General features: G+C 48.7%; 1 protein-coding gene across 1 annotated transcript; it reads right to left on the bottom strand.

Moving 5' to 3' along the window:
* On the bottom strand, positions 1-27,925 carry TUBB3 (tubulin beta 3 class III). The gene is made up of 4 exons (XM_063945937.1): positions 27,817-27,925; positions 8,252-8,360; positions 6,177-6,287; positions 1-1,744 (listed from the first exon to the last, which is right to left on the bottom strand). Exons 1-4 carry the CDS (start codon positions 27,871-27,873, stop codon positions 672-674), a joined length of 1,350 nt encoding a protein of 449 aa, XP_063802007.1. The 5' UTR covers positions 27,874-27,925; the 3' UTR covers positions 1-671.

Here is a 27,925-nt window from a genome sequence, read left to right on the forward strand (position 1 = left end):
TGTTGGACAGCAGGAAGTTTATTCGGTATTTAAAAATAAATAATCCAATAAAACCAACATAAAAAATAAGTGCACATAAAAGAAAATTACAAAAAAAAAAAAATCAGACAGGACGAGGGAACGATGAGAAGACACAGATATAACCTGGGTCTCTGCTGCTAGAATTTACATGACAATTTCGTCTTCTTGGGTGGGCCAGTCTGTGACGTCTTACCCCACTGGCAACCCCATATTACCATAGTTGTAGTTCACCAGCACACGTACACTTCCCTTTAGCTGTTCCTGTTCCACTGCCGGACTGTATCTAAGACTTCAAACCTCGATTATTTTTCAGCCAAAACTCTTTATTTGCCCTTCCCTGATCTACACCCTTTTCCCCACGCCCGGTGTCCTTATCACTATTCCCTGCTGCAGTAGCCTTAGAGGTGAGGTTCACCATGCACAATGCTTTACAGGCATTCTTCAGCAGAGGGCTCCGTTGGTTGCACCAGCAATGATGCGCATCAAATTCTGCAGGTTCCTTTGGCAGCGGAGAGCTAAATAAATAAGGGGGATGGAGGGTACAGGTTCATTATAATCCTAAATCAGAAGCGACAAATGATGCAGTATGAGTGGGATTCCTAAACCTTGGGGGGCCCTATCTGACATTACTGGTCCTGGGGTTGGCTTCCTTACTTCCCCTGAGCTTCTGACTCCTCTTCGTCGTCTTCGTACATCTCACCCTCTTCCTCGGCGGTTGCATCCTGATACTGTTGGTACTCAGATACCAGGTCGTTCATGTTGCTCTCAGCCTCTGTGAATTCCATTTCGTCCATGCCCTCTCCCGTGTACCAGTGCAAGAAAGCCTTGCGTCGGAACATGGCAGTGAACTGCTCGGAGATGCGTTTAAACAGCTCTTGGATGGCCGTGCTGTTGCCTATAAAGGTGGAGGACATCTTGAGACCACGGGGCGGGATGTCACAGACGGCGACCTTCACATTGTTGGGGATCCATTCCACAAAGTAGCTGCTGTTCTTGCTCTGGATGGCCAGCATCTGCTCGTCCACCTCCTTCATTGACATGCGCCCGCGGAAGACGGTGGCCACTGTCAGATAGCGCCCGTGGCGGGGATCGCAGGCTGCCATCATGTTCTTGGCGTCAAACATCTGTTGAGTGAGTTCAGGTACAGTCAGCGCCCTGTACTGCTGGCTGCCACGGGCAGTCAAGGGGGCAAAGCCTGGCATGAAGAAATGAAGACGAGGGAAGGGGACCATGTTGACTGCCAGTTTGCGCAGGTCAGCATTGAGTTGTCCGGGGAACCTAAGAGAAGTGGTCACCCCACTCATTGTGGCACTGACTAGATGGTTGAGGTCTCCGTATGTTGGAGTGGCTAGTTTGAGGGTGCGGAAGCAGATGTCATATAAAGCTTCATTGTCAATGCAGTAGGTCTCATCTGTGTTTTCCACCAATTGATGGATAGACAACGTTGCGTTGTACGGTTCAACTACTGTGTCGGATACCTTTGGGGAGGGGACTACGCTAAAAGTGTTCATGATACGGTCAGGATACTCCTCCCTGACCTTACTGATGAGTAAGGTGCCCATGCCAGATCCGGTCCCCCCGCCAAGAGAATGTGTGAGCTGGAAGCCTTGTAGACAGTCGCAGTTTTCACATTCCTTCCTCACCACATCCAACACGGAGTCCACCAGTTCAGCCCCTTCGGTGTAGTGACCCTTCGCCCAGTTGTTGCCGGCACCACTTTGTCCTGTGCGAGGGAGAAACAAGTGAGAAGGGTTCAGATGAGAATGATAAAGCCACAGTAATGTTTTTTCCGCTTCAATATGTACCTTTGCCATTCATTGATTGAACCCAGCTGAGTGGAAGAGTCTAGACCAGGCCTGGTCAACTTGTGACTTTCCGGCTGTTCTGAAACTACACATTTCAGCGTTGTCTACTACAGTTTTAGCATTCCCCAATGGCAAAACTGTGGTGGGGCATACTGGGATTTGTAGTTTCATAACAGTTGCAGAGCGACATGTTGGCTAAGCCTTGTCTACATAGACGTGCGCAGACACTGACAGGCGGGTGCCGCTCCGGACTTCCCCCCCCTCCACGGCATTATAGTGTTCTCTCACCTCCCCTGTCCTGGATATAGACTGCTCACCTGGGCGGCCCATAGACTGCTCACCTGGGCGGCCCATAGACTGCTCACCTGGGCGGCCCAGGTAAGCAGTCTATATCCAGGACAGAGGAGGTGAGAGAACACTATAATGCCGTGGAGGGAGGGAAGTCCGGAGCGGCACCCGCCTGTCAGTGTCTGCGCACGCCTATGCTTGTCTAAGCAATCATCGGGCAAGGCAAAGTTGAATGCAAGTGTATATATTCACCCATATACAGTGCATGCATCTAGGACACCATGCCACCCTCACCCGTATGCATGGATTTATGGATGTCAGTAACTACAACAATAAGTAGCACAACTACGGTCTGAGTGCACCAAATCCAGGAGTGATTCACGTTGCACCTAAATGCTCTGAGACTCTGGATTAACTGAAACCTTGGGACACAAGTAACCAAATATGAAACCTCATTTCCCGGAAATTACTGGTTCCATGAGTACATAAAAGATTTTCATTAGCATCATTCCGTTTAACATTAATTTGCAAGTCAATTGGGTTTAAAACAAAAAATTATGGAGACTTTGACAAAGTTTTTTTTTTAATAACTTTGGACCTCATTCAGTTTGGATCGTTACTGAGACAGAAAGAGCAATTTTCTCAATCCCGCTTCTGCTAAAAAATGCACATGAAGAGCCGCCCACTGATGCGTTTACAACTCTGCATATGCAGTCACATACACAGAAATCGAGCACCATCAACAGTGGCGGATGACCCAGAACTACTCAGAATAATGACAAATTCAGTTGCACCTGCGCCAAGTTGCAACGGACATAAGATGCACACCCCAAAAACAGCCAAGACCCGCCTGCGTTTTTCCAACCACTCCTCACAAACGCCACGTAACCTCCCACAAACGGACACTTCCTGGCCATCGCTATGCGATCGCGCCTTGATGGGCCTGCGATCGCATTGCGGCTCTGACGATAATTGGCCGATTTGTGATTTTCAAAATTGTAAGTGAAGCTGAATAACGTCCATAGGGCCTAATTCAGACCTGATCGTAGCCCTGCAAAATTTTGCAGGGCTACGATCAGGCACACTGACATGCGGGGGGACGCCCAGCACAGGGCTAGTCCGCCCTGCATTTCAGGCCGACCCCCCCGCAGAAGTACAAAAGCATCGCACAGCGGTGATGCTTTTGCACTTCAGGAGTAGCTCCCGGCTAGCGCAGCTTTTGAGTGCTGGCCGGGAGCTACTCGTCGCTGCCCGGGTCACACAGTAGATGCGTGTGACGTCACGCAGCCGCTGCGGCCTGCCGCTACACAGCCCAGCCACGCCTGCGTTGGCCGGACCGCGCCCACAAAACGGCGGCCAATGACCCCCATAGTTACTACTGAAATGATCTATATTTTAATTTATTTGAAGAGATGCCTGAACTGTGATGAGAACATTAGCACAGCGCAGGAGTGGACAGAATGTGAATTGTGATATCTGTTCTGTATTCAAGACAATGCCTAATAGATCAAGGAGCTCCAACGTCTATCTGACCTGAAGTTGCCATTGAAATGCACAATGGTCCTGACCTGACTATGGACCTAGGATGTTACGGGTGTCTTCCATTCACTTCTTAGGGTTCTTCACTCCTTTTGATTAATTTTGTGGGGGAGATATATTAAGACTTGGAGAGAGATAAAGTGGCGAATGAAAAAGTTCCAACCAATCAGCTTCTGTCAAACTTTAAACACAGCCTACCGCTGAGTAAATACCCCCAAGGGATCTTTTGATCCAAATGCCATGCCAAGAACAAAGTCCATTGAACCAGACGGCCATAACAAACACAATGCAGACACCATTTTCTTGCTGCAACTCAGTAGATGTATGGCCAGTGACGTTGAGGCAGCGGTATACCCGAATTGCTGGGTATTTAGAACACAACATGAGTTTGTCACTAACTTGGACAAGTTCTACAAATCTAAGGATCTGGCTCGGTTGCGATGCTAGTAAAATGTGAAGGGGAAGGACGGCAGAACATTGTGTGCAGAGCATTGCAGCAATTACACCTCGCAGGCGTCTCACTCACCTCCGGGAAACAGCAGGAAAACCAGAGCTTAGAGAACTTTTCATTCATCTGAAATGTATGTGTAACATGACTGCCTAGCCATATAAACCCTGCACAGATGACATGACACTGATACATATGTGACGGAACGTCAGGCCTGACACAGCATCTTGTATTTTACCTTACCTCTGACTGGTACTATATGCTGCCATATCTTGTTGCAGTATGTTGTACACCAGGGCTGGCCAAACCAGTCCTCGAGATCTACCAACGGTTCACATTTTCCAGACCACCTAGCTGGTGCACAGGTGTAGTCATTACTAATTAAGATGTGCTGCATTCATTCCTAACTGACAATTCTACAGATCTCCAGGAGGCCTGGAAAACATGAACTGTTGGTAGATCTCGAGGACCGGTTTGGCCAGCCCTGTTGTACACTATGACATGTTATAGCCTGGACCTATGATAATATATACTACTCTCAGTCTATGGCGTATATGTAATATGGCAAGTACTGATGAAAGAGAGAACCTTTTCCACCCTTTCCCCTACACTGGCTTCCTCTCGGTCACAAAGCCCTTCAAGCCGCAGCATGGCGAACAGGTTGCGTCCATTTGGGAGCGGGGAAAAGGGCTGCGACGTCTATCACTACAAGAAAAGGGTGGCACGTTGGTCCCGTTTTCTGGGCGAGCTGATGCCAGTGGCTGAGTCCTTGCACGCAGCATCACTGGCCCTGCAGCGTGAATTACCCGCACTGATGTTTACTCAGCAGCAGATCAGATGTCTCCTGCGGCATTACCATATTTTCGCACAGCTGCTGCATACACGGATGCAGCCGATGGGTTTTTTGCCACCTTCTCTGAATCAGGTCCACAGACACTTGGCATACTGCTGCAAATCTAAACGCACATGCAACATAGGAACTCCATTAAACCTTAATACAATTTATCATGGGATCAGTATGAAATACCTACAATCAAAAATCCCCACATCAACTGACCGACGGTCAAAATCCCGACATGGGGGGTCATTCCGAGTTGTTCGCTCGTTGCCGATTTTCGCAACGGAGCGATAAAGGCAAAAATGCGCATGCGCATGGTACGCAGCGCGCATGCGGTTAGTATTTTAGCACAAAACTTAGTAGATTTACTCACGTCCGAACGAAGATTTTTCATCGTTGAAGTGATCGGAGTGTGATTGACAGGAAGTGGGTGTTTCTGGGCGGAAACTGTCCGTTTTCTGGGAGTGTGCGGAAAAACGCAGGCGTGCCAGGAAAAAACACGGGAGTGTCTGGAGAAACGGGGGAGTGGCTGGCCGAACGCAGGGCGTGTTTGTGACGTCAAACCAGGAACTAAACGGCCTGAGCTGATCGCAATCTGTGAGTAAGTCTGGAGCTATTCAGAAACTTCTAAGAATTTTCTATTCGCAATTCTGCAAATCTTTCGTTCGCAATTCTGCTATGCTAAGATACACTCCCAGAGGGCGGCGGCCTAGCGTGTGCAATGCTGCTAAAATCTGCTAGCCAGCGAACAACTCGGAATCACCCCCATGGTCAAAATACCGACATTTAAAATACAGACAAGGTCTAAATACCGACATTTAAAATGTTGACAAGTCAAAAAGTCGACAAGCGATTTTTCATTGTTTTTTTGGTGTGTATGTTGACATAGGTCGACATGGACACCGTCTAAGTGTACCGCGTCCCCTCGCATGGCGAGCGTCCACTATTATATTCCCCCTCCATATCCACTGGGATGGTAAGGTATGAACAAGTCTGATTCAGTAAAAAAAAAAAATCATGAAAAACTAGTGTCGACTTTTTGACCTGTCGATATTTTAAATGTCAGTATTATGATCTTGTCGGTAGTTTAAATGTCGGGATTTTGACCATGTCGGGATTTTGACCGTCGGTCAATGGCTGTGGGCATTTTGACTGCAGGTAAATTGACTGCATCCCTTTATCGTGTCTTCGCTGCAATTTGCCTACAACAAACAAGTGCAAAATATAAACTTTATACCAAAAATGAAGTTATCTGGTCTGAAAAGATGTCCAAAGGCTCCGGAGCGGACACTGTCCATTGTCCCCGGCTCCAGATCCACTAAGATGGCTCGAGGTACGTACTTGTGTGCTGGAATAGAGAGAATAGGTTGTGAGTGAAACAAGATTCAACAACATGTACAACCCATCACACGTGATTCCACTGGTGTCTGTTGCTGTATTCAGGGGGTAATTCCAAGTTGATCGCAGCAGGAAATTTTTTAGCAGTTGGGCAAAACCATGTGCACTGCAGGGGAGGCAGATATAACATGTGCAGAGAGAGTTAGATTTGGGTGGGTATTTTGTTTCTGTGCAGGGTAAATACTGGCTGCTTTATTTTTACACTGCAATTTAGATTGCAGATTGAACACACCACACCCAAATCTAACTCTCTCTGCACATGTTATATCTGCCTCCCCTGCAGTGCACATGGTTTTGCCCAACTGCTAACCAAATTCCTGCTGCGATCAACTTGGAATTACCCCCTCAGTAACAATCCGCTGTGTATTCAGCCCACGCTGCTCCTGACTTTCCACAGCTGCAACTACTTCTCAGTCTACAGCAGGGATGTCCAAACTGCGGCCCTCCAGCTGTTGAGAAACTACACATCCCAGCATGCCCTGACACAGCTTTAGCATTCTTTTAGCAAAACTGTGCCAGGGCATGCTGGGATATGTAGTTTCACAACAGCTGGAGGGCCGCAGTTTGGACATGCCTGGTCTACAGCATTTCCACGAGTCAACACTTCAGGGTCTTCGACGCTGCCCCAGAAGGAAATCGCTTCAAAGCCAAACCTGCCAACTCTATAATACGGCTTCTTCACTTATTCCAACGTCACTCTCTGCTGGCTGACATACCGCTGGCTCTGGTGTAATGGCTAAAGTGACTATGGGTGAGGGGATATCATCATCACTTGTGGGTTTATATTTTATTTATATTGCTTGAAATGTTCTTTATTGCAAAAATTCAACCTGAAGGCACAACACGCAGCCTATGACAATTATAAGATGAGACACGATCCCTGGGACCCTGTTATCGGATTTATCAGGTTTTCTTTTGTGGACAGAGAAATCTGATCACCCTCCCGCAGGTGAGGACCCTCCTCACCTCCAATCCTTTACCTCATGTTGCTAACCTCATCCTGCAAAATAATATCTTCTTTTAGTAAGTGGGTAGAATCTACTCTGTATTCAGTAAGGAACACTCCTGGGGGTAAATTTACTAAGATGGGAGTTCTATTTAAGATGGGATATTGGGGGTCATTCCGAGTTGTTCGCTCGGTAAATTTTTTCACATCGCAGCGATTTTCCGCTTAGTGCACATGCGCAATGTCCGCACTGCGACTGCGCCAAGTAAATTTGCTATGCAGTTAGGAATTTTACTCACGGTTTTTTCTTCGTTCTGGTGATCGTAATGTGATTGACAGGAAGTGGGTGTTTCTGGGCGGAAACTGGCCGTTTTATGGGTGTGTGCGAAAAAACGCTACCGTTTCTGGGAAAAACGCGGGAGTGGCTGGAGAAACGGAGGAGTGTCTGGGCGAACGCTGGGTGTGTTTATGACGTCAAACCAGGAACGACAAGCACTGAACTGATCGCAGATGCCGAGTAAGTCTCGAGTTACTCAGAAACTGCACAGAGATGTCTTTTCGCTATATTGCGAATCTTTCGCTCGCAATTTTAAGAAGCTAAGATTCACTCCCAGTAGGCGGCGGCTTAGCGTGTGTAAAGCTGCTAAAAGCAGCTTGCGAGCGAACAACTCGGAATGACCCCCCATTGCCCGTAGCAACCAATCAGATTCTACTTCTCATTTATCTAGCACCTTCTAGAAGATAATACTTGGAATCTGATTGGTTGCTATGGGCAACATCCCATCTTAACTAGAAGTCACATCTTAGTAAATTTACCCCTTGGTGCCCACACTCCTCCTATCAGACAGTGGCAATAATTGCTTGCACTGGGAATCCATGACCTAACCCGTCAGGCTGAAAGCATTTGCCCCAAATAAGGGGAACAGAAAGCCACTCAGATGAATCATGACAAAGTCCTGGGAACTTACAGGAAGCCTCATTGTAATATACACTAATCCTCTCCAGCTGCAGGTCCGAGTCGCCAACATAGTTTCCAGTAGGGTCAATGCCATGTTCATCGCTGATCACTTCCCAAAACTATGGAGAAAACAGACAGAAATGTGAGAGTGCACTGAACAGTCACAACGCAGGGCAGAATACACTGAGGGATGGCGTTATAGGTGTGCGGTGAAGGGCGGACGAAGGGGTGAGTGAAGTTTTAATGAGAAACCATTGGGGCTCTTATTCCAAAACCCGCACTGCTCTAAGTAACTGGTTCCCTGAGTTGCTCTACTCCAGGCCTGGCCAACCTGTGGCTCTCCAGATGTTGTGAAACTACACATCCCAGCATGCCCTGCTGCAGATTTAGCATGGCCTAAAAGTAATACTGTGGCAGGGCATGCTGGGATTTGTAGTTTCTCAACAGCTGGAGAGCCACCGGTTGGCCAGGCCTGCTCTAAACCATCTATTCTCCCAGCTGCAGCGTGTAGAAGTCCCTGTGACTTAGAAATGTAGAGGCAGTATGGTATGGATATAGCATTCAGGACTTGCTGCACCCACTCTGTGGAATGCCCTCCCACGCACAATAAGACTTTCCTCTAGTCTCCAAACCTTGAAGCATTCACTGAAAACTCACCTCTTCAGGCAAGCGTATCACATTCCAGAACCGCCCAAATAACCTTCATAAGCTTTCCTACTCAAGTACATCCCTCTGTACAGTCCACACCAGGGGCGCTTTAAAAGAGGAGGAGGTCCGTGTGCTGCCTCCCCCGTACGGGCCCCCTCCTCTCTGCAGGAGCGCTGTAGAGTCTGAGCACTAGAGGGCTCAGACTCTACCGCGCATGCGCAGATCTCCAGGAACGTGGTGCGGTGGCCATTTTCCCAGAGATTTCTCTACTGTGCACGCGCAGAACTCCGTGAAAATGGCCGCTGCGCCATTTTCACAGGGTTTTAACAGCGCTGGTGATGTCGGTGCGGGATTCCGGAGGGGTGAGTATTAAAAAAAATGGGTGCAGTGTGTGCGGAGTGGGCCCCCTCTGGACTTAGGGGCCCGTGTGCACAGCACACACTGCACCCATTATAGAAACGTCAGTGGTCCACACATAACATCACATATTTTGTCTTTTATCACTTTCCCATCCTCCTGACCCCAGGCCAACATCACTGAGTGACCATATCATACAGCCCACCAAGAGCCTCTGCAATCTGGCAGGACCATTATACAATAGGTAGCACCTTTCCTTGTATATCAATGCCTATTTTCCTATAGAGTGTAAGCTTGCGTGCAGGGGAAGCTGGCGGTCATGTGATAGACACCAGAATCTTCCTACCTCTATGACTGTCTGTTATTACCCAGTTTGTTCTATCACTGTTTCCAATTGTAAAACGCAACGGAACATGCTGCGCTATATAATAAACTGTTCATAATAACATGGAGCTTGAGTGTTTCAGCAGCGGGTTAGAACTGGATTATCCTCTAAAGGAAAAGCAGTGAGCAGGTTTTTATTCATTTAGAAGCTTTACACATACTGCAACTAATATTGGGGGTCATTCTGACTCGTTCGCTCACTGCATTTTATCGCAGCCGAGCGAACGGGTCCCTACTGTGTATGCGCCATAGTGCGCCGGCGCATGCCAGACGGCCGAAGGCCGTAGCAGGGCTGCGATCGCCTCTGCCTGATTGACAGGCAGAGGCGGTCGCTGAGCAGGAGAGGGTGGAACGGCGGCATTTGGCCGCTGTTTCGTGGGCGCGGTCTGGCTAGCGCAGGCATGGCCGGACCGAACGAGGGTGGGCCGCAGCGGCTGCGTGACGTCACATGCAATTGCTGCGGGCCGGGGAGTGATGAATAGCTACCGGCCAGCACGCTAAAGCTGCGCTGGCCAGGAGCTACTCTTGAAGTGCAAAGGCATCACCGCTGTGCGACGCCTTTGCACTTCTGTGGGGAGGGCCGGCACTGACATGCGGGGCGGACTAGCCCTGTGCTGGGCGTCCCCCCGCATGTCAGGGAAGATGATCGGGTAGCACAGCTACGATCAACTCGGAATGACCCCCATTATCTACTGTAAGTAACATAAATATACTCCACCGATCTTACTGTGGGAAATCCACGTCACAGAAGCTAACAGACCATAACTTACTACAGTGAATAAATCAGTCACTGGAACAATGGTTTGGGTCTGTATGATTTAGCCCCAGTTTCCCAAGCAGTAGTTTTATTTACTGTCTACATTATACAACCTGCACATGTCTAGTATAAGACTTCCCAATGGTATCTGACTCAGTGTAATCAGAAAAGAAATATACCCAGTTATCTAACACACTCTTGCTGGATTGTAAGCACAACATTCTCACGCTGCGATACCAGTACTACCCACATAGTTAGCATTTGCTGGGACTTGTAGTTCCATGACAGTTCCACAAGTTGCCCAATTCTGCACTTTAAACAAAGCAATGCCCTATGGGGGTCATTCACAGTTGATCGCAAGCTGCCAATTTTCGCAGCGCATCGATCAGGTTACTACTGCGCATGCGTATGCACCGCAATGCACACGCGCATCGTACGGGCACAAACAGCATCGTTGCTATGCAATGCTTCTAGCGACGATTCCATTCGCACAGCCGTTCGCAAGGAGATTGCCAGGAAAAAGGCGTTTATGGGTGTCAACTGACCGTTTTCTGGGAGTGGTAGGGAAAACGCAGGCGTGTCCAAGCGCAGGGCCGTCTTAACAGCAGTGTAGGCCCCTGGGCTTAGCAATGCACTACAAGGCCGTCTTAACAGCAGTGTGGGCAAAGCAATGCACTTTGGCCCCTACCCATCTGCCAGTAGTTTGGGTTGGGGGTGCTATTAGCTGCAGCTTTGATGGCCCACAGGCAGTAAGGGGCGTTTTATCTTCCGTTCAGCATGTAGGACCTGGAGCAGTAATTTCTACTAATTACTCCTTTACTGCGCAGATGGTGGGAGATGGGGTGGGAGGGAGAACACTAAACTGTAGAAGGGAGCATTGGGTTGAATCTTGGTTCATAAATTCCAGGGTGGTAGGGGGTGTTTAATATGTATGGGAGGGGTGGATAGTGGAGTGGGCTTAATATTTATCATTTTCTGGTGGGAGGGCAGCTTGCTTTACTGCAGATATCTCAAGTTCCTGGAAATAGATCTCTTAGGTTTCAATGGGATAATAACTAGAGAGTTCCACCTTTCAGGAAACACTGGGGACTTGGGGATCAGAGATCAGGTGCCAGAGCAATCCACCAACAAATATATAAAACTGAATATCAGGCGTGTGGAGCTGGAGCAGGGACCCGCTGCTGGAAGGCTGATATCTCTGGTTCTGGGCATAGCAGACAAGCTGCCAGTGTCCTCGGAAAGGGGAGAGTCCCAGCTTTTGGAATATACCCTCAGAAAAAAGTCAGACAGAACTAGAGATGAGCGGGTTCGGTTTCTCTGAATCCGAACCCGCCCGAACTTCATGGTTTTTTTCACGGGTCCGAGCAGACTCGGATCCTCCCGCCTTGCTCGGTTAACCCGAGCGCGCCCGAACGTCATCATGACGCTGTCGGATTCTCGCGAGACTCGGATTCTATATAAGGAGCCGCGCGTCGCCGCCATTTTCACACGTGCATTGAGATTGATAGGGAGAGGACGTGGCTGGCGTCCTCTCCATTTAGATTAGAAGAGAGAGAGAGAGAGAGAGATTGACCTGATTTACTGGAGCTTAGGAGTACTGTAGAAGTGTAGAGAGTGCAGAGTTTACTAGTGACTGACCACAGTGACCACCAGACAGTGCAGTTTTGTTTTATTTAATATATCCGTTCTCTGCCTGAAAAAAACGATACACACAGTGACTCAGTCACATACCATATCTGTGTGCACTGCTCAGCCCAGTGTGCTGCATCATCTATGTATATATATCTGACTGTGCTCAGCTCACACAGCTTATAATTGTGGGGGAGACTGGGGAGCACTGCAGTGCCAGTTATAGGTTATAGCAGGAGCCAGGAGTACATATTATATTAAAATTAAACAGTGCACACTTTTGCTGCAGGAGTGCCACTGCCAGTGTGACTGACCAGTGACCTGACCACACTGACCACCAGTATAGTTAGTAGTATACTATATTGTGATTGCCTGAAAAAGTTAAACATTCGTCGTGTGACTTCACTTGTGTGGTGTTTTTTTTTTTATTCTATAAAAAACTCATTCTGCTGACAGACAGTGTCCAGCAGGTCCGTCATTATATAATATATACCTGTCCGGCTGCAGTAGTGATATATATATATTTTTTATATCATTATTTATCATCCAGTCGCAGCAGACACAGTACGGTAGTTCACGGCTGTAGCTACCTCTGTGTCGGCACTCGGCAGTCCATCCATAATTGTATACCACCTACCCGTGGTTTTTTTTTTCTTTCTTCTTTATACATACATACTACTACATCTCTTTATCAACCAGTCTATATTAGCAGCAGACACAGTACAGTACGGTAGTTCACGGCTGTAGCTACCTCTGTGTCGGCACTCGGCAGTCCGTCCATAATTGTATACCACCTACCCGAGGTTTTTTTTTCTTTCTTCTTTATACATACATACTACTACATCTCTTTATCAACCAGTCTATATTAGCAGCAGACACAGTACAGTACGGTAGTCCACGGCTGTAGCTACCTCTGTGTCGGCACTCGGCAGTCCGTCCATAATTGTATACCACCTACCCGTGTTTTTTTTTCTTTCTTCTTTATACATACATACTACTACATCTCTTTATCAACCAGTCTATATTAGCAGCAGACACAGTACAGTACGGTAGTCCACGGCTGTAGCTACCTCTGTGTCGGCACTCGGCAGTCCGTCCATAATTGTATACCACCTACCCGTGTTTTTTTTTTCTTTCTTCTTTATACATACATACTACTACATCTCTTTATCAACCAGTCTATATTAGCAGCAGACACAGTACAGTACGGTAGTTCACGGCTGTAGCTACCTCTGTGTCGGCACTCGGCAGTCCGTCCATAATTGTATACCACCTACCCGTGTTTTTTTTTTCTTTCTTCTTTATACATACATACTACTACATCTCTTTATCAACCAGTCTATATTAGCAGCAGACACAGTACAGTACGGTAGTCCACGGCTGTAGCTACCTCTGTGTCGGCACTCGGCAGTCCGTCCATAATTGTATACCACCTACCCGTGGTTTTTTTTTCTTTCTTCTTTATACATACATACTACTACATCTCTTTATCAACCAGTCTATATTAGCAGCAGACACAGTACAGTACGGTAGTTCACGGCTGTAGCTACCTCTGTGTCGGCACTCGGCAGTCCGTCCATAATTGTATACCACCTACCCGTGGTTTTTTTTTCTTTCTTCTTTATACATACATACTACTACATCTCTTTATCAACCAGTCTATATTAGCAGCAGACACAGTACAGTACGGTAGTCCACGGCTGTAGCTACCTCTGTGTCGGCACTCGGCAGTCCGTCCATAATTGTATACTAGTATCCATCCATCTCCATTGTTTACCTGAGGTGCCTTTTAGTTGTGCCTATTAAAATATGGAGAACAAAAATGTTGAGGTTCCAAAATTAGGGAAAGATCAAGATCCACTTCCACCTCGTGCTGAAGCTGCTGCCACTAGTCATGGCCAAGACGATGAAATGCCAGCAACGTCGTCTGCCAAGGCCGATGCCCAATGTCATAGTACAGAGCATGTCAAATCCAAAACACCAAATATCAGTAAAAAAAGGACTCCAAAACCTAAAATAAAATTGTCGGAGGAGAAGCGTAAACTTGCCAATATGCCATTTACCACACGGAGTGGCAAGGAACGGCTGAGGCCCTGGCCTATGTTCATGGCTAGTGGTTCAGCTTCACATGAGGATGGAGGCACTCAGCCTCTCGCTAGAAAAATGAAAAGACTCAAGCTGGCAAAAGCAGTAGCACCGCAAAGAACTGTGCGTTCTTCGAAATCCCAAATCCACAAGGAGAGTCCAATTGTGTCGGTTGCGATGCCTGACCTTCCCAACACTGGACGTGAAGAGCATGCGCCTTCCACCATTTGCACGCCCCCTGCAAGTGCTGGAAGGAGCACCCGCAGTCCAGTTCCTGATAGTCAGATTGAAGATGTCAGTGTTGAAGTACACCAGGATGAGGAGGATATGGGTGTTGCTGGCGCTGGGGAGGAAATTGACCAGGAGGATTCTGATGGTGAGGTGGTTTGTTTAAGTCAGGCACCCGGGGAGACACCTGTTGTCCGTGGGAGGAATATGGCCGTTGACATGCCTGGTGAAAATACCAAAAAAATCAGCTCTTCGGTGTGGAGGTATTTCAACAGAAATGCGGACAACAGGTGTCAAGCCGTGTGTTCCCTTTGTCAAGCTGTAATAAGTAGGGGTAAGGACGTTAACCACCTCGGAACATCCTCCCTTATACGTCACCTGCAGCGCATTCATAATAAGTCAGTGACAAGTTCAAAAACATTGGGTGACAGCGGAAGCAGTCCACTGACCAGTAAATCCCTTCCTCTTGTAACCAAGCTCACGCAAACCACCCCACCAACTCCCTCAGTGTCAATTTCCTCCTTCCCCAGGAATGCCAATAGTCCTGCAGGCCATGTCACTGGCAATTCTGATGATTCCTCTCCTGCCTGGGATTCCTCCGATGCATCCTTGCGTGTAACGCCTACTGCTGCTGGCGCTGCTGTTGTTGCTGCTGGGAGTCGATGGTCATCCCAGAGGGGAAGTCGTAAGACCACTTTTACTACTTCCACCAAGCAATTGACTGTCCAACAGTCCTTTGCGAGGAAGATGAAATATCACAGCAGTCATCCTACTGCAAAGCGGATAACTGAGGCCTTGGCATCCTGGGTGGTGAGAAACGTGGTTCCGGTATCCATCATTACTGCAGAGCCAACTAGAGACTTGTTGGAGGTACTGTGTCCCCGGTACCAAATACCATCTAGGTTCCATTTCTCTAGGCAGGCGATACCGAAAATGTACACAGACCTCAGAAAAAGAGTCACCAGTGTCCTAAAAAATGCAGTTGTACCCAATGTCCACTTAACCACGGACATGTGGACAAGTGGAGCAGGGCAGGGTCAGGACTATATGACTGTGACAGCCCACTGGGTAGATGTATGGACTCCCGCCGCAAGAACAGCAGCGGCGGCACCAGTAGCAGCATCTCGCAAACGCCAACTCTTTCCTAGGCAGGCTACGCTTTGTATCACCGCTTTCCAGAATACGCACACAGCTGAAAACCTCTTACGGCAACTGAGGAAGATCATCGCGGAATGGCTTACCCCAATTGGACTCTCCTGTGGATTTGTGGCATCGGACAACGCCAGCAATATTGTGTGTGCATTAAATATGGGCAAATTCCAGCACGTCCCATGTTTTGCACATACCTTGAATTTGGTGGTGCAGAATTATTTAAAAAACGACAGGGGCGTGCAAGAGATGCTGTCGGTGGCCAGAAGAATTGCGGGACACTTTCGGCGTACAGGCACCACGTACAGAAGACTGGAGCACCACCAAAAACTACTGAACCTGCCCTGCCATCATCTGAAGCAAGAAGTGGTAACGAGGTGGAATTCAACCCTCTATATGCTTCAGAGGTTGGAGGAGCAGCAAAAGGCCATTCAAGCCTATACAATTGAGCACGATATAGGAGGTGGAATGCACCTGTCTCAAGCGCAGTGGAGAATGATTTCAACGTTGTGCAAGGTTCTGCTGCCCTTTGAACTTGCCACACGTGAAGTCAGTTCAGACACTGCCAGCCTGAGTCAGGTCATTCCCCTCATCAGGCTTTTGCAGAAGAAGCTGGAGACATTGAAGGAGGAGCTAACACGGAGCGATTCCGCTAGGCATGTGGGACTTGTGGATGGAGCCCTTAATTCGCTTAACAAGGATTCACGGGTGGTCAATCTGTTGAAATCAGAGCACTACATTTTGGCCACCATGCTCGATCCTAGATTTAAAGCCTACCTTGGATCTCTCTTTCCGGCAGACACAAGTCTGCTGGGGTTGAAAGACCTGCTGGTGAGAAAATTGTCAAGTCAAGCGGAACGCGACCTGTCAACATCTCCTCCTTCACATTCTCCCACAACTGGGGGTGCGAGGAAAAGGCTCAGAATTCCGAGCCCACCCGCTGGCGGTGATGCAGGGCAGTCTGGAGCGACTGCTGATGCTGACATCTGGTCCGGACTGAAGGACCTGACAACGATTACGGACATGTCGTCTACTGTCACTGCATATGATTCTCTCCCCATTGAAAGAATGGTGGAGGATTATATGAGTGACCGCATCCAAGTAGGCACGTCACACAGTCCATACTTATACTGGCAGGAAAAAGAGGCAATTTGGAGGCCCTTGCACAAACTGGCTTTATTCTACCTAAGTTGCCCTCCCACAAGTGTGTACTCCGAAAGAGTGTTTAGTGCCGCCGCTCACCTTGTCAGCAATCGGCGTACGAGGTTACATCCAGAAAATGTGGAGAAGATGATGTTCATTAAAATGAATTATAATCAATTCCTCCGCGGAGACATTGACCAGCAGCAATTGCCTCCACAAAGTACACAGGGAGCTGAGATGGTGGATTCCGGTGGGGACGAATTGATAATCTGTGAGGAGGGGGATGTACACGGTGATATATCGGAGGATGATGATGAGGTGGACATCTTGCCTCTGTAGAGCTAGTTTGTGCAAGGAGAGATTAATTGCTTCTTTTTTGGGGGGGGTCCAAACCAACCCGTCATATCAGTCACAGTCGTGTGGCAGACCCTGTCACTGAAATGATGGGTTGGTTAAAGTGTGCATGTCCTGTTTTGTTTATACAACATAAGGGTGGGTGGGAGGGCCCAAGGACAATTCCATCTTGCACCTCTTTTTTCTTTTATTTTTCTTTGCGTCATGTGCTGTTTGGGGAGGGTTTTTTGGAAGGGACATCCTGCGTGACACTGCAGTGCCACTCCTAAATGGGCCCGGTGTTTGTGTCGGCCAGTAGGGTCGCTTATCTTACTCACACAGTCAGCTACCTCATTGCGCCTCTTTTTTTCTTTGCGTCATGTGCTGTTTGGGGAGGGTTTTTTGGAAGGGCCATCCTGCGTGACACTGCAGTGCCACTCCTAAATGGGCCCGGTGTTTGTGTCGGCCACTACGGTCGCTAATCTTACTCACACAGCTACCTCATTGCGCCTCTTTTTTTCTTTGCGTCATGTGCTGTTTGGGGAGGGTTTTTTGGAAGGGACATCCTACGTGACACTGCAGTGCCACTCCTAGATGGGCCCGGTGTTTGTGTCGGCCACTAGGGTCGCTAATCTTACTCACACAGCTACCTCATTGCGCCTCTTTTTTTCTTTGCGTCATGTGCTGTTTGGGGAGGGTTTTTTGGAAGGGACATCCTGCGTGACACTGCAGTGCCACTCCTAGATGGGCCAGGTGTTTGTGTCGGCCACTAGGGTCGCTTAGCTTGGTCATCCAGCGACCTCGGTGCAAATTTTAGGACTAAAAATAATATTGTGAGGTGTGAGGTATTCAGAATAGACTGAAAATGAGTGGAAATTATGGTTTTTGAGGTTAATAATAATATGGGATCAAAATGACCCCCAAATTCTATGATTTAAGCTGTTTTTTAGGGTTTTTTGAAAAAAACACCCGAATCCAAAACACACCCGAATCCGACAAAAAAAATTCGGTGAGGTTTTGCCAAAACGCGGTCGAACCCAAAACACGGCCGCGGAACCGAACCCAAAACCAAAACACAAAACCCGAAAAATTTCAGGCGCTCATCACTAGACAGAACCCGAGATATCTGTCTAGGAAGAGCAATTAACAGGCTCGGATGGGGACCACTTCTTTGAAGTTGGATATCTCTGGTTCCCCAGTGCTAGTTTTCAAGAATCTGGTACCCCTGTAAAAAGTGGACCTTAAGCTATCGGCCTAGGGTCCTTATACTCCTTGGGCCTTTGGGCAAGGGCCCATTGAGCCCATACGAAAAGATGGCCTTGATGCACTGTGCCCCCTGCCCATCCTCCAGCGGAAGGGGTTGGGGTGCTATCAGCGGGATCTTTGATGTCCCGTGGGCGGTACGGGGTGTTCTATCATCCGCTCAGCATGTGGGACCTTTAGCTAATTACTCCTTTACTGCACAGATGGAGCGGGAGGGAGTACACTAAACTGTATATGGGGCATTGGGCTGAATGAAGGGTACCTGGTACATGAGTTCCATGTGGTAGGGGTGGTTTAATACACAGGGTAGGGGTGGAGTGGGCTTAATATTCATCATTTTAAGGTGCGAGGGCAGCTTGTTTGACTGCAGATATCTCAAGTTCCTGAAAATAGATTTCTAAGCTTTAATGGAAATAAACACTAAAGAGTCCCACCTTTCAGGAGGTACTGGGGACTAGGGGATTAGAGTTCAGAAGCCAGAGCAATCCATCAACGAAAATATAAAACTGCATATCAGGCGTGTGGGCCAGGGACCAGCTGCTTGAAGGCTGATATCTCTGGTTCTGGTCATAGCAGACAAGCTACCAGTGTCGACTAAAAGGGGAGAGTCCCAGCTTTTGGAGTATACCCTCAGAAAATTTCTAAGTCAGACAGAACCCGAGATATCTGGCTGGGAAGAGCAATTAACAGGCTTGGATGGAGACCACTGCTTTGAAGTCGGATATCTCCGGTTCCCCAGGGCCGATTTAAAAAAATCTGGTACCCCAGGAAAGAGGGGACCCTCAGCTATAAGCATAGGGCCCTTATATTCCTGGGGCCCTTGGGCAAGTGCCCATTGAGCCCATATGAAAAGACGGCCCTGTCCAAGCGTTTGCAGGGCGGGTGTCTGACGTCAATTCCGGCACCGGACAGGCTGAAGTGATCGCAAGGGCTGAGTAAGTTCAGACCTACTCAGAAACTGCAAAAAACTTTTTCGTCCCGCTCGGCTAGACAGGCGATCGCACATTTGCAAAGTGAAAATACACTCCCCTTTAGGCGGCGACTATACGTTTGCACGGCTACAAAAAGTAGCTAGCGAGCGATCAACTCGGAATGACCCCCAATATCACCTGCACTGTATATAAGTGTGATTGTAAATGGAGCTGTCCGTAGTACTGAATTCTTGCCATTACTATGATAGCACAGCTTGCGCCATTCCTAACCCGATTCCTGCCTTCTCCATACACATTCCCTGCAGGGAGAGAGCTAGGGAATCACCGCTAAAGCAACAAAGCAGGAGATCAGGCCATATTGCTGGCAACACCCAGCGGGGCGAGGGAGGGAGGGTGGGGTAATGAGGAGGAGGGAAGACTATGACAGAGCAGAAAGATGAAAGGAAGTGGAATTGCAGTGAGGAATAGCATACATTAGCACTGTGTTATATAGGGCTGCTGGAGAATTCCCATTATGTTAGCAGCAGCTGTAATGTGTTGTTAGTCACCGAGCTTATGTGACATAGGGGGTCATTCCAAGATGATCGTAGCTGTGCTAAATTTAGGGGGGGACGTCCAGCACAGGGCTATCCCGCCCCGCATGTCAGTGCCCCCCCCTCCCCCCAGAAGTGCAAAGGCATCGAACAGCGGCGATGGCTTTGCACTTCAAGAGTAGCTCCCAACCAGCGCAGCTTTAGCGTGCTGGCCGGTACCTACTCATCGCTCCCTGGCCCGCAGCCGCTGTGACGTCACGCAGCCGCTGCGGCCCACCCCCCTGTCGGTCCGGCCACGCCTGTGTTGGCCGGACCGCACCCACGAAACGGCGGCCAAACCCCCGCCCCCCACCCCCCGCCGTTCCGCCCCCCACCCAGAGACTGCCTCTGCCTGTCAATCAGGCAGAGGCGATCGTAGCAGCCAGACAGCCTTCGGCCGTCTGGCATACGCCGGCGCATGCGCAGTTCTGACCCGATCACACCGCTGCGATAAACAGTAGCGTGCGATCGGGTCAGAATGACCCCCATAGTGAGCATGGCTGATATTCTGTACATTCATGATTAGACAGTAAGGTCAGCAATATGCATTATCTATATATCACAAAACCAATTTTGCATTACCCATGCAATATCAATTTTGATATCAATTTATGTATGAGCTCTTGTACAGCAGCCAGTACTGATGTCATCGATGGTTTAAGGCAGTGGTTCTCAAACTGTGTGCTGTGGCACCCTGGGGTGGGGGGGGCTTCGGGACACTTGTAAGGGGGCCTTCGATTGTGTTCCAAGACCAATTCAAATTATTTATGGTCAATGTAATAGGCAAAACCAGCACTGGCGGCTGCCAATCATCAAATATGTGGACAAACAGAAGCAAATCCTGTCCCTCACCACACAACTGGACCTAAGGACGACACAAACACAATTTCTCTAACGTCCTAAGTGGATGCTGGGGACTCCGTAAGGACCATGGGGAATAGCGGCTCCGCAGGAGACTGGGCACATCTAAAGAAAGCTTTAGGACTATCTGGTGTGCACTGGCTCCTCCCCCTATGACCCTCCTCCAAGCCTCAGTTAGATCTCTGTGCCCGAACGAGAAGGGTGGATAAAGCGCTCACACGCTTGTAAGGGCTCTATCCTCTCCTGAGATGGCCGCCCTTAAGGATCCTGCTGATAGAAAGCAGGAGGGTATCCTAAAATGTATTTACACACATACTGGTGTTATACTGCGACCACAATCGCCTCAGCCTGGATGTGCAGTGCTGGGTTGGCGTGGTCGAATTCCCTGACTGAAAATATTGATACCCTAGATAGGGACAGTATATTTTTGCCTATAGAGCATTTGAAAGATGCATTTCTATATATGCGTGATGCACAGCGGAATATTTGCCGACTGGCATCAAGTCTAAGTGCGTTGTCCATTTCTACCAGTAGAGGGTTATGGACACGTCAGTGGTCAGGTGATGCGTATTCCAAACGGCATTTGGAAGTATTGCCTTATTAAGGGGAGGAGTTATTTGGGGTCGGTCTTTCAGACCTGGTGGCCACGGCAACAGCTGGGAAATCCACGTTTGTACCCCAGGTCGCTTCTCAACATGAGAAGACGCCGTATTATCAGGCGCAGTCTTTTCGTGGATAAGCGGGCAAAAGGTTCCTCATTTCTGCCCCGTGACAGAGGGAGAGGAAAAAGGCTGCAGAAATCAGCCAGTTCCCAGGAACAGAAACCCTCTCCCGCCTCTGCCAAGCCCTCAGTATACGCTGGGGCTTTACAAACAGAATCAGGCACGGTGGGGGGCCCATCTCAATGAATTTCAGCGCGCAGTGGGCTCACTCGCAAGTAGACCCCTGGATCCTTCAGGTGATATCTCAGGGGTACAAATTAGAATTCGAGACGTCTCCCCCTCGCCGTTTCCTAAAGTCGGCTTTACCGATGTCTCCTTCTGACAGGGAGACAGTTTTGGAAGCCATTCACAAGCTGTATTCCCAGCAGGTGATATTCAAGATACCCCTCCTGCAACAGGGAACGGGGTATTATTCCACACTGTTGTGGTACCGAAGCCGGACGGCTCGGTGAGACCGATTCTAAATCTAAAATCTTTGAACACTTACATACAGAGGTTCAAATTCAAGATTGAGTCACTCAGAGCAGTGATTGCGAACCTGGAAGAAGGGGACTACATGATGTCTCGGGACATCAAGGATGCTTACCTTCATGTCAAAATTTACCCTTCTCACCAAGGGTACCTCAGGTTTATGGTACAGAACTGTCACTATCAGTTCAGACGCTGCCGTATGGATGGTCCACGGCACCCCGGGTCTTTACCAAGGTAATGGCCGAAATGATGATATTCCTTCAAAGGAAGGGAATTTTAGTTATCCCTTACTTGGACAATTCCCTGATAAGGGTAAGATCCGGGGAACAGTTGGAGGTCGGTGTAGCACTATCTCAGGTAGTGTTGCTGCAGCACGGTTGGACTCTCAATATTCCAAAATCGCAGCTGGTTCCGACGACTTGTCTTCTGTTCCTAGGGATGATCCTGGACACAGTCCAGAAAAAGGTGTTTCTCCCGGAGGAGAAAGCCAGGGAGTTATCCGAGCTAGTCAGGAACCTCCTAAAACCGAGCCAAGTCTCAGTGCATCAATGCACAAGGGTTCTGGGTAATGGGGTGGCTTCCTACGAAGCAATCCCATTCGGCAGATTCCACGCAAGAACTTTCCAGTGGGACCTGCTGGACAAATGGTCCGGGTCGCATCTTCAGAAGCATCAGCGGATAACCCTGTCACCAAGGACAAGGGTGTCCCTCCTGTGGTGGTTGCAGAGTGCTCATCTTCTAGAGGGCCGCAGATTCGGCATTCAGGACTGGGTCCTGGTAACCACGGATGCCAGCCTGCGAGGCTGGGGAGCAGTCACACAGGGAAGGAATATCCAGGACTTATGGTCAAGCTTGGAGACATCACTTCACATAAATATCCTGAAGCTAAGGGACATTTACAATGCTCTAAGCTTAGCAAGACCTCTGCTTCAAGGTCAGCCGGTGTTGATCCAGTCGGACAACATCACGGCAGTCACCCACGTAAACAGACAGGGTGGCACAAGAAGCAGGACAATGGCAGAAGCTGCAAGGATTCTTCGCTGGGCGGAAAATCATGTGATAGCACTGTCAGCAGTGTTCATTCCGGGAGTGGACAACTGGGAAGCAGACTTCCTCAGCACGACCTCCACCCGGGAGAGTGGGGACTTCACCCAGAAGTCTTCCACATGATTATAAACCGTTGGGAAAAACTCGACAGGTATTGCGCCAGGTCCAGGGACCCTCAGGCAATAGCTGTAGACGCTCTGGTAACACCGTGGGTGTACCAGTCAGGGTATGTGTTCCCTCCTCTGCATCTCATACCCAAGGTACTGAGATTGATAAGATGGAGAGGAGTAAGCACTATATTCGTGGCTCCGGATTGGCCAAGAAGGATTTGGTAACCGGAACTTCAAGAGATGCTCACGGAGGATCCGTGGCCTCTACCTCTAAGAAGGGACCTGCTCCAGCAAGGACCCTGTCTGTCCCAAGACTTACCGCGGCTGCGTTTGACGGCATGGCGGTTGAACGCCGGATCCTGAAGGAAAAAAGGCATTCCGGATGAAGTCATCCCTATTCTGATCAAAGCCAGGAAGGATGTAACCGCAAAAACATTATCACCGCAATTGGCGAAAATATGTTGCGTGGTGCGAGGCCAGTAAGGCCCGACGGTGGAAATTCAACTGGGTCGATTCCTACATTTCCTGCAAACAGGAGTGTCTATGGGCCTGAAATTGGGGTCCATTAAGGTTCAAATTTCGGCCCTGTCAATTTTCTTCCAAAAAGAACTAGCTTCAGTCCCTGAAGTTCAGACGTTTGTAAAAGGGGTACTGCATATACAGCCTCCTTTTGTGCCTCCAGTGGCACTTTGGGATCTCAATGTAGTTTTGGGTTCCAAAAGTCACATTGGTTTGAACCACTTAAATCTGTGGAGTTAAAATATCTCACATGGAAAGTGGTCATGCTGTTGGCCCTGGCCTGGGCCAGGCGCGTGTCAGAATTGGCGGCTTTATCCTGAAAAAGCCCTTATCTGATGTTCCATTCGGACAGGGCAGAATTGAGGACTCGTCCTCAGTTTCTCCCTAAGGTGGTTTCAGCGTTTCACCTGAACCAACCTATTTGTGGTGCCTGCGGCTACTAGGGACTTGGAGGACTCCAAGTTGCTAGACGTTGTCAGGGCCCTGAAAATATATGTTTCCAGGAGGGCTGGAGTCAGGAAATCTGACTCGCTGTTTATCCTGTATGCACCCAACAAGCTGGGTGCTCCTGCTTCTAAGCAGACTATTGCTCGTTGGATTTGTAGTACAATTCAGCTTGCACATTCTGTGGCAGGCCTGCCACAGCCAAAAATCTGTAATGCCCACTCCACAAGGAAGGTGGGCTCATCTTGGGCGGCTGCCCGAGGGGTCTCGGCTTTACAACTTTGCCGAGCAGCTACTTGGTCAGGAGCAAATACGTTTGTAAAATTCTACAAAATTGATATCCTGGCTGAGGAGGACCTGGAGTTCTCTCATTTGGTGCTGCAGAGTCATCCGCACTCTCCCGCCCGTTTGGGAGCTTTGGTATAATCCCCATGGTCCTTACGGAGTCCCCAGCATCCACTTAGGACGTTAGAGAAAATAAGAATTTACTTACCGATAATTCTATTTCTCATAGTCCGTAGTGGATGCTGGGCGCCCATCCCAAGTGCGGATTGTCTACAATACTTGTACATAGTTATTGTTACAAAAATCGGGTTATTATTGTTGTGAGCCATCTTTCAGAGGCTCCTCTGTTATCATGCTGTTAACTGGATTCAGATCACAGGTTATACGGTGTGATTGGTGTGGCTGGTATGAGTCTTACCCGGGATTCAAAATCCTTCCTTATTGTGTACGCTCGTCCGGGCACAGTATCCTAACTGAGGCTTGGAGGAGGGCCATAGGGGGAGGAGCCAGTGCACACCATATAGTCCTAAAGCTTTCTTTAGATGTGCCCAGTCTCCTGTGGAGCCGCTATTCCCCATGGTCCTTACGGAGTCCCCAGCATCCACTACGGACTATGAGAAATAGAATTATCGGTAAGTAAATTCTTATTTTACTTCATTTAATATTTCTTTCTAAATTTCTCAATAGGAAACTTTTAGCCTAGGGGTGCCGTGAAAAAAATTCTGATACTCTAGGGCACCGTGATTTAAAAAAGTTTGAGAACCACTGGCCTAAGAGCATATTTTGCACCCTCTAGCCTGACTTGCTCCTGACACTATGATGGTCATTCCGAGTTGATCGTCAGCTGCATTTGTTCGCAGCGCAGCGATCAGGCAAAAAAATGGCACTTCTGCGTATGCGGCACAATGCGCACGTGCGACGTACGAGTACAACGACCGATGTAGTTTAACACAGGGTCTAGCGATGCATTTCAGTCGCACTGGCTGCCGCAGAGTGATTGACATGATGTGGGCGATTCTGGGTGGTTACTGACCGTTTTCAGGGAGTGTTCGGAAAAACGCAGGCGTGGCTAGCCAAACACAGGGCGTGTTTGTGACATCAAATCCGGAACCGAATGGTCTGAAGTGATCGCAAGCGCTGACTAGGTTTTGAGCTACTCTGAAACTGCACAAAATAAATTTGTAGCCGCTCTGTGATAGAACCGTTCGCACTTCGGCCAAGCTAAAATACACTCCCAGTGGGCGGCGGCATAGCGTTTGCACGGCTGCTAAAAACTGCTAGCGAGCGATCAACTCGGAATGACCACCAATATAAGGCCTTTTGATTAAATAGTAACCACAGACTTTCATGCATCAGTTCACCACGAGGCCTTATTTCCATGTAAATGGTGAGTTGCTTTATTTTCTTTGCACATCAAACACTTTTGAATGGCAGTTTCCAGACATGATAACTTGTTTTCCTATGAGACTGATATCCAATGAAACATGTTTTCATTTTGCAATGCTTGTTATTTTCAGTTAGTTATTCCTTTAATGTTCTCTACCAACCAACGTACAAAATACGGTTCCGCTTCTCACTAGCAGCCGTCCTTTTCCTTATGTTCTCCATATTTTGCACAGCCTTTGTATCTGCAGCCTCCTGTAGCGCAGTGTGCAACCTGCTCTACTATATGATTAATGTAATAATTGTAATGTGTGGTCCCAGCTGCTTCTCCATCCTATCCTCCCTTTCCCCCGTGACAACCGAAACACCTGCTACTGAATTGCCTGTCTCATACTCTGGGGACCTGCTGATGAGATGTCTGCGGGAGTGATCAAAGCATCTGTCTGCTCGCACTAAGTGGTGTCTGTCACCCAAGATATCTATATAAAATGTTCTTCCAGCCTGGACAACTTACAATCTGGTTCTCTGCCCATGGCAATTATTTTCCATAATGGTGCTTTCTTAAAAAACTCACTTAATATATTTTAATTTTATTGCAACGCCAAAGCGGTGGAAAATGCATTTAGTGTATTGAGAGCGCGTAATGTTACTTGTGAGACCCCGAGTTACCAGGGCTCCATTCTTTGTCCTCTAGTATAATGAAATGAACGCCTGATGATGTCACCGGTCACTACAAGCAATGAGACGGCTGGTGCAGGGAGGGAGTGGCACGGTGCAGATGAACAATACAGGAAGCGGCAGTGCACAGGTTAAATAATGACTAAGGAACAGTGACGGAGGGTCTGCCTGAGAGGGGCTCCTAATAACGTGATCTCTTGCATATGGAAAGAGGATGCCTAAGCTGGATTTAGGAGAGTGCACGAAGCAGCTGTCTCCCTGCAGATACCTGATGTCTGTTCATTAGCCTCAGCCTAATCTACTGGAGAATACACCAGAATCACAGGGATAACATCCCCTCCCAGCCTGGCTGCCAGTCACCACACCTCCCGTGCTGGCTCTGCTTGCAGATCCCTTTAATTAAACAGGCTTTACACACTCCAGCCCCATCAAAAGAAATGAAGTCATTGCTGAGAGCACACCGTAACCTCTCCGCCGCCAGAGAGGCACCCCAGCGTCGTGTAATAAACGCCTGGTATTTATAGCCGCCTTAATTAACCTCTTGACTGACAGCGAGGCCTGTAATTAATTCAACAGCTTTAAGTTAGCTTAAGTCCCCTGGCAGAAATCTCAGCACACAATAGGTCTCTGTTCTGTCTGGCTGCAAAGGAGTTAAATGCTAGCTTGGGCACCCGCGTACAAATACACCGTTCAGTTCACGATGAATACAAAGCGTTGTATGGAGAAGACAACCGCATTAACACGTTCACTGCCACGTCTAAGCACTGATGGTGATGTATGTATAAAATGTACAGTATGCACCACTATCCTATCCATTCCTCTTACACTGTACCCCTTGACTCCCACCCTAGGGATACCACCTCATCCCTTTAATTCCGGACACGTATTAATTACACAGGTTCTGCGGCTGGCGGACTTCAAGACTCCATTTCACCTGGTTTTAATCAGCCACAGAACCTGTGTAATTAATATGTGTCCAGAATTAATGGGATGAGGTGGTAACCCTGCCCCACCCCCACGCCTTGCGCCCTTGTGCTGCTGCATTATTCTCCTCGCCCCTTTGTGTCTGCGCTGCAGTGATGGGCGTGGTTCTGCAGGACTGAGCTGCTACCACTACGCCCACCCGGGAGCTGATCACTGTCTGGGGGCACAGGCATGGCACAGACGCATCTGGCCACTCCGCAGTATAACGCCGCCCGCCCATACTGCACCTATCTGGATGAGGCTCCATGCACTGACCGGTGGGAGAAGCCAATGGCTGCTGGGAGAAGAGGGGGGTGATATGGATCAAGGTTATGTTACATTTAGAGGGCACATGGCAGGTCTGCGTGACTCCACAAATACTATGCACTATACCAGCACATACATGTAACAATATATATAAATGCATGCTTATCCTGCACATTATACTGCAATGGGAGCTATACACTACCCCAATACCATGTGAGCCTGCAGTACAGATTAAGGGGCACAGGATAGCAGACCAGAGGGCACTGGTATGTGCCTGCAGCCTCATACAAAGCTCCCAGCAACAGGATGCCCCCCCGGGAGTGATGTGCCGAGGAGGGCTCCTACCTTGGCCCCGATCTGGTTGCCGCACTGGCCGGCCTGGATGTGCACAATCTCCCTCATGCTGCTTGGCTCTGGCTCGGGAATGATGCGGGCACTGGAGGCGGTGGCCGCG

Source organism: Pseudophryne corroboree, chromosome 11 (assembly GCF_028390025.1).
Source record: "Pseudophryne corroboree isolate aPseCor3 chromosome 11, aPseCor3.hap2, whole genome shotgun sequence".
Taxonomy (NCBI): Eukaryota; Metazoa; Chordata; class Amphibia; order Anura; family Myobatrachidae; genus Pseudophryne; species Pseudophryne corroboree.

What these genes read in the sequence shown, in the direction of transcription:
- TUBB3 (XM_063945937.1), bottom strand. Translation starts at nt 27,873, where the DNA reads ATGAGGGAGATTGTGCACATCCAGGCCGGCCAGTGCGGCAACCAGATC. An exon ending in GCAACCAGATCGGGGCCAAG is followed by an intron (nt 8,361 to 27,816) that starts GTAGGAGCCCTC and finishes TTTTCTCCATAG; the next exon opens with TTTTGGGAAGTGATCAGCGA. An exon ending in ACCAGATAACTTCATTTTTG is followed by an intron (nt 1,745 to 6,176) that starts GTATAAAGTTTA and finishes TCCCTCGCACAG; the next exon opens with GACAAAGTGGTGCCGGCAAC.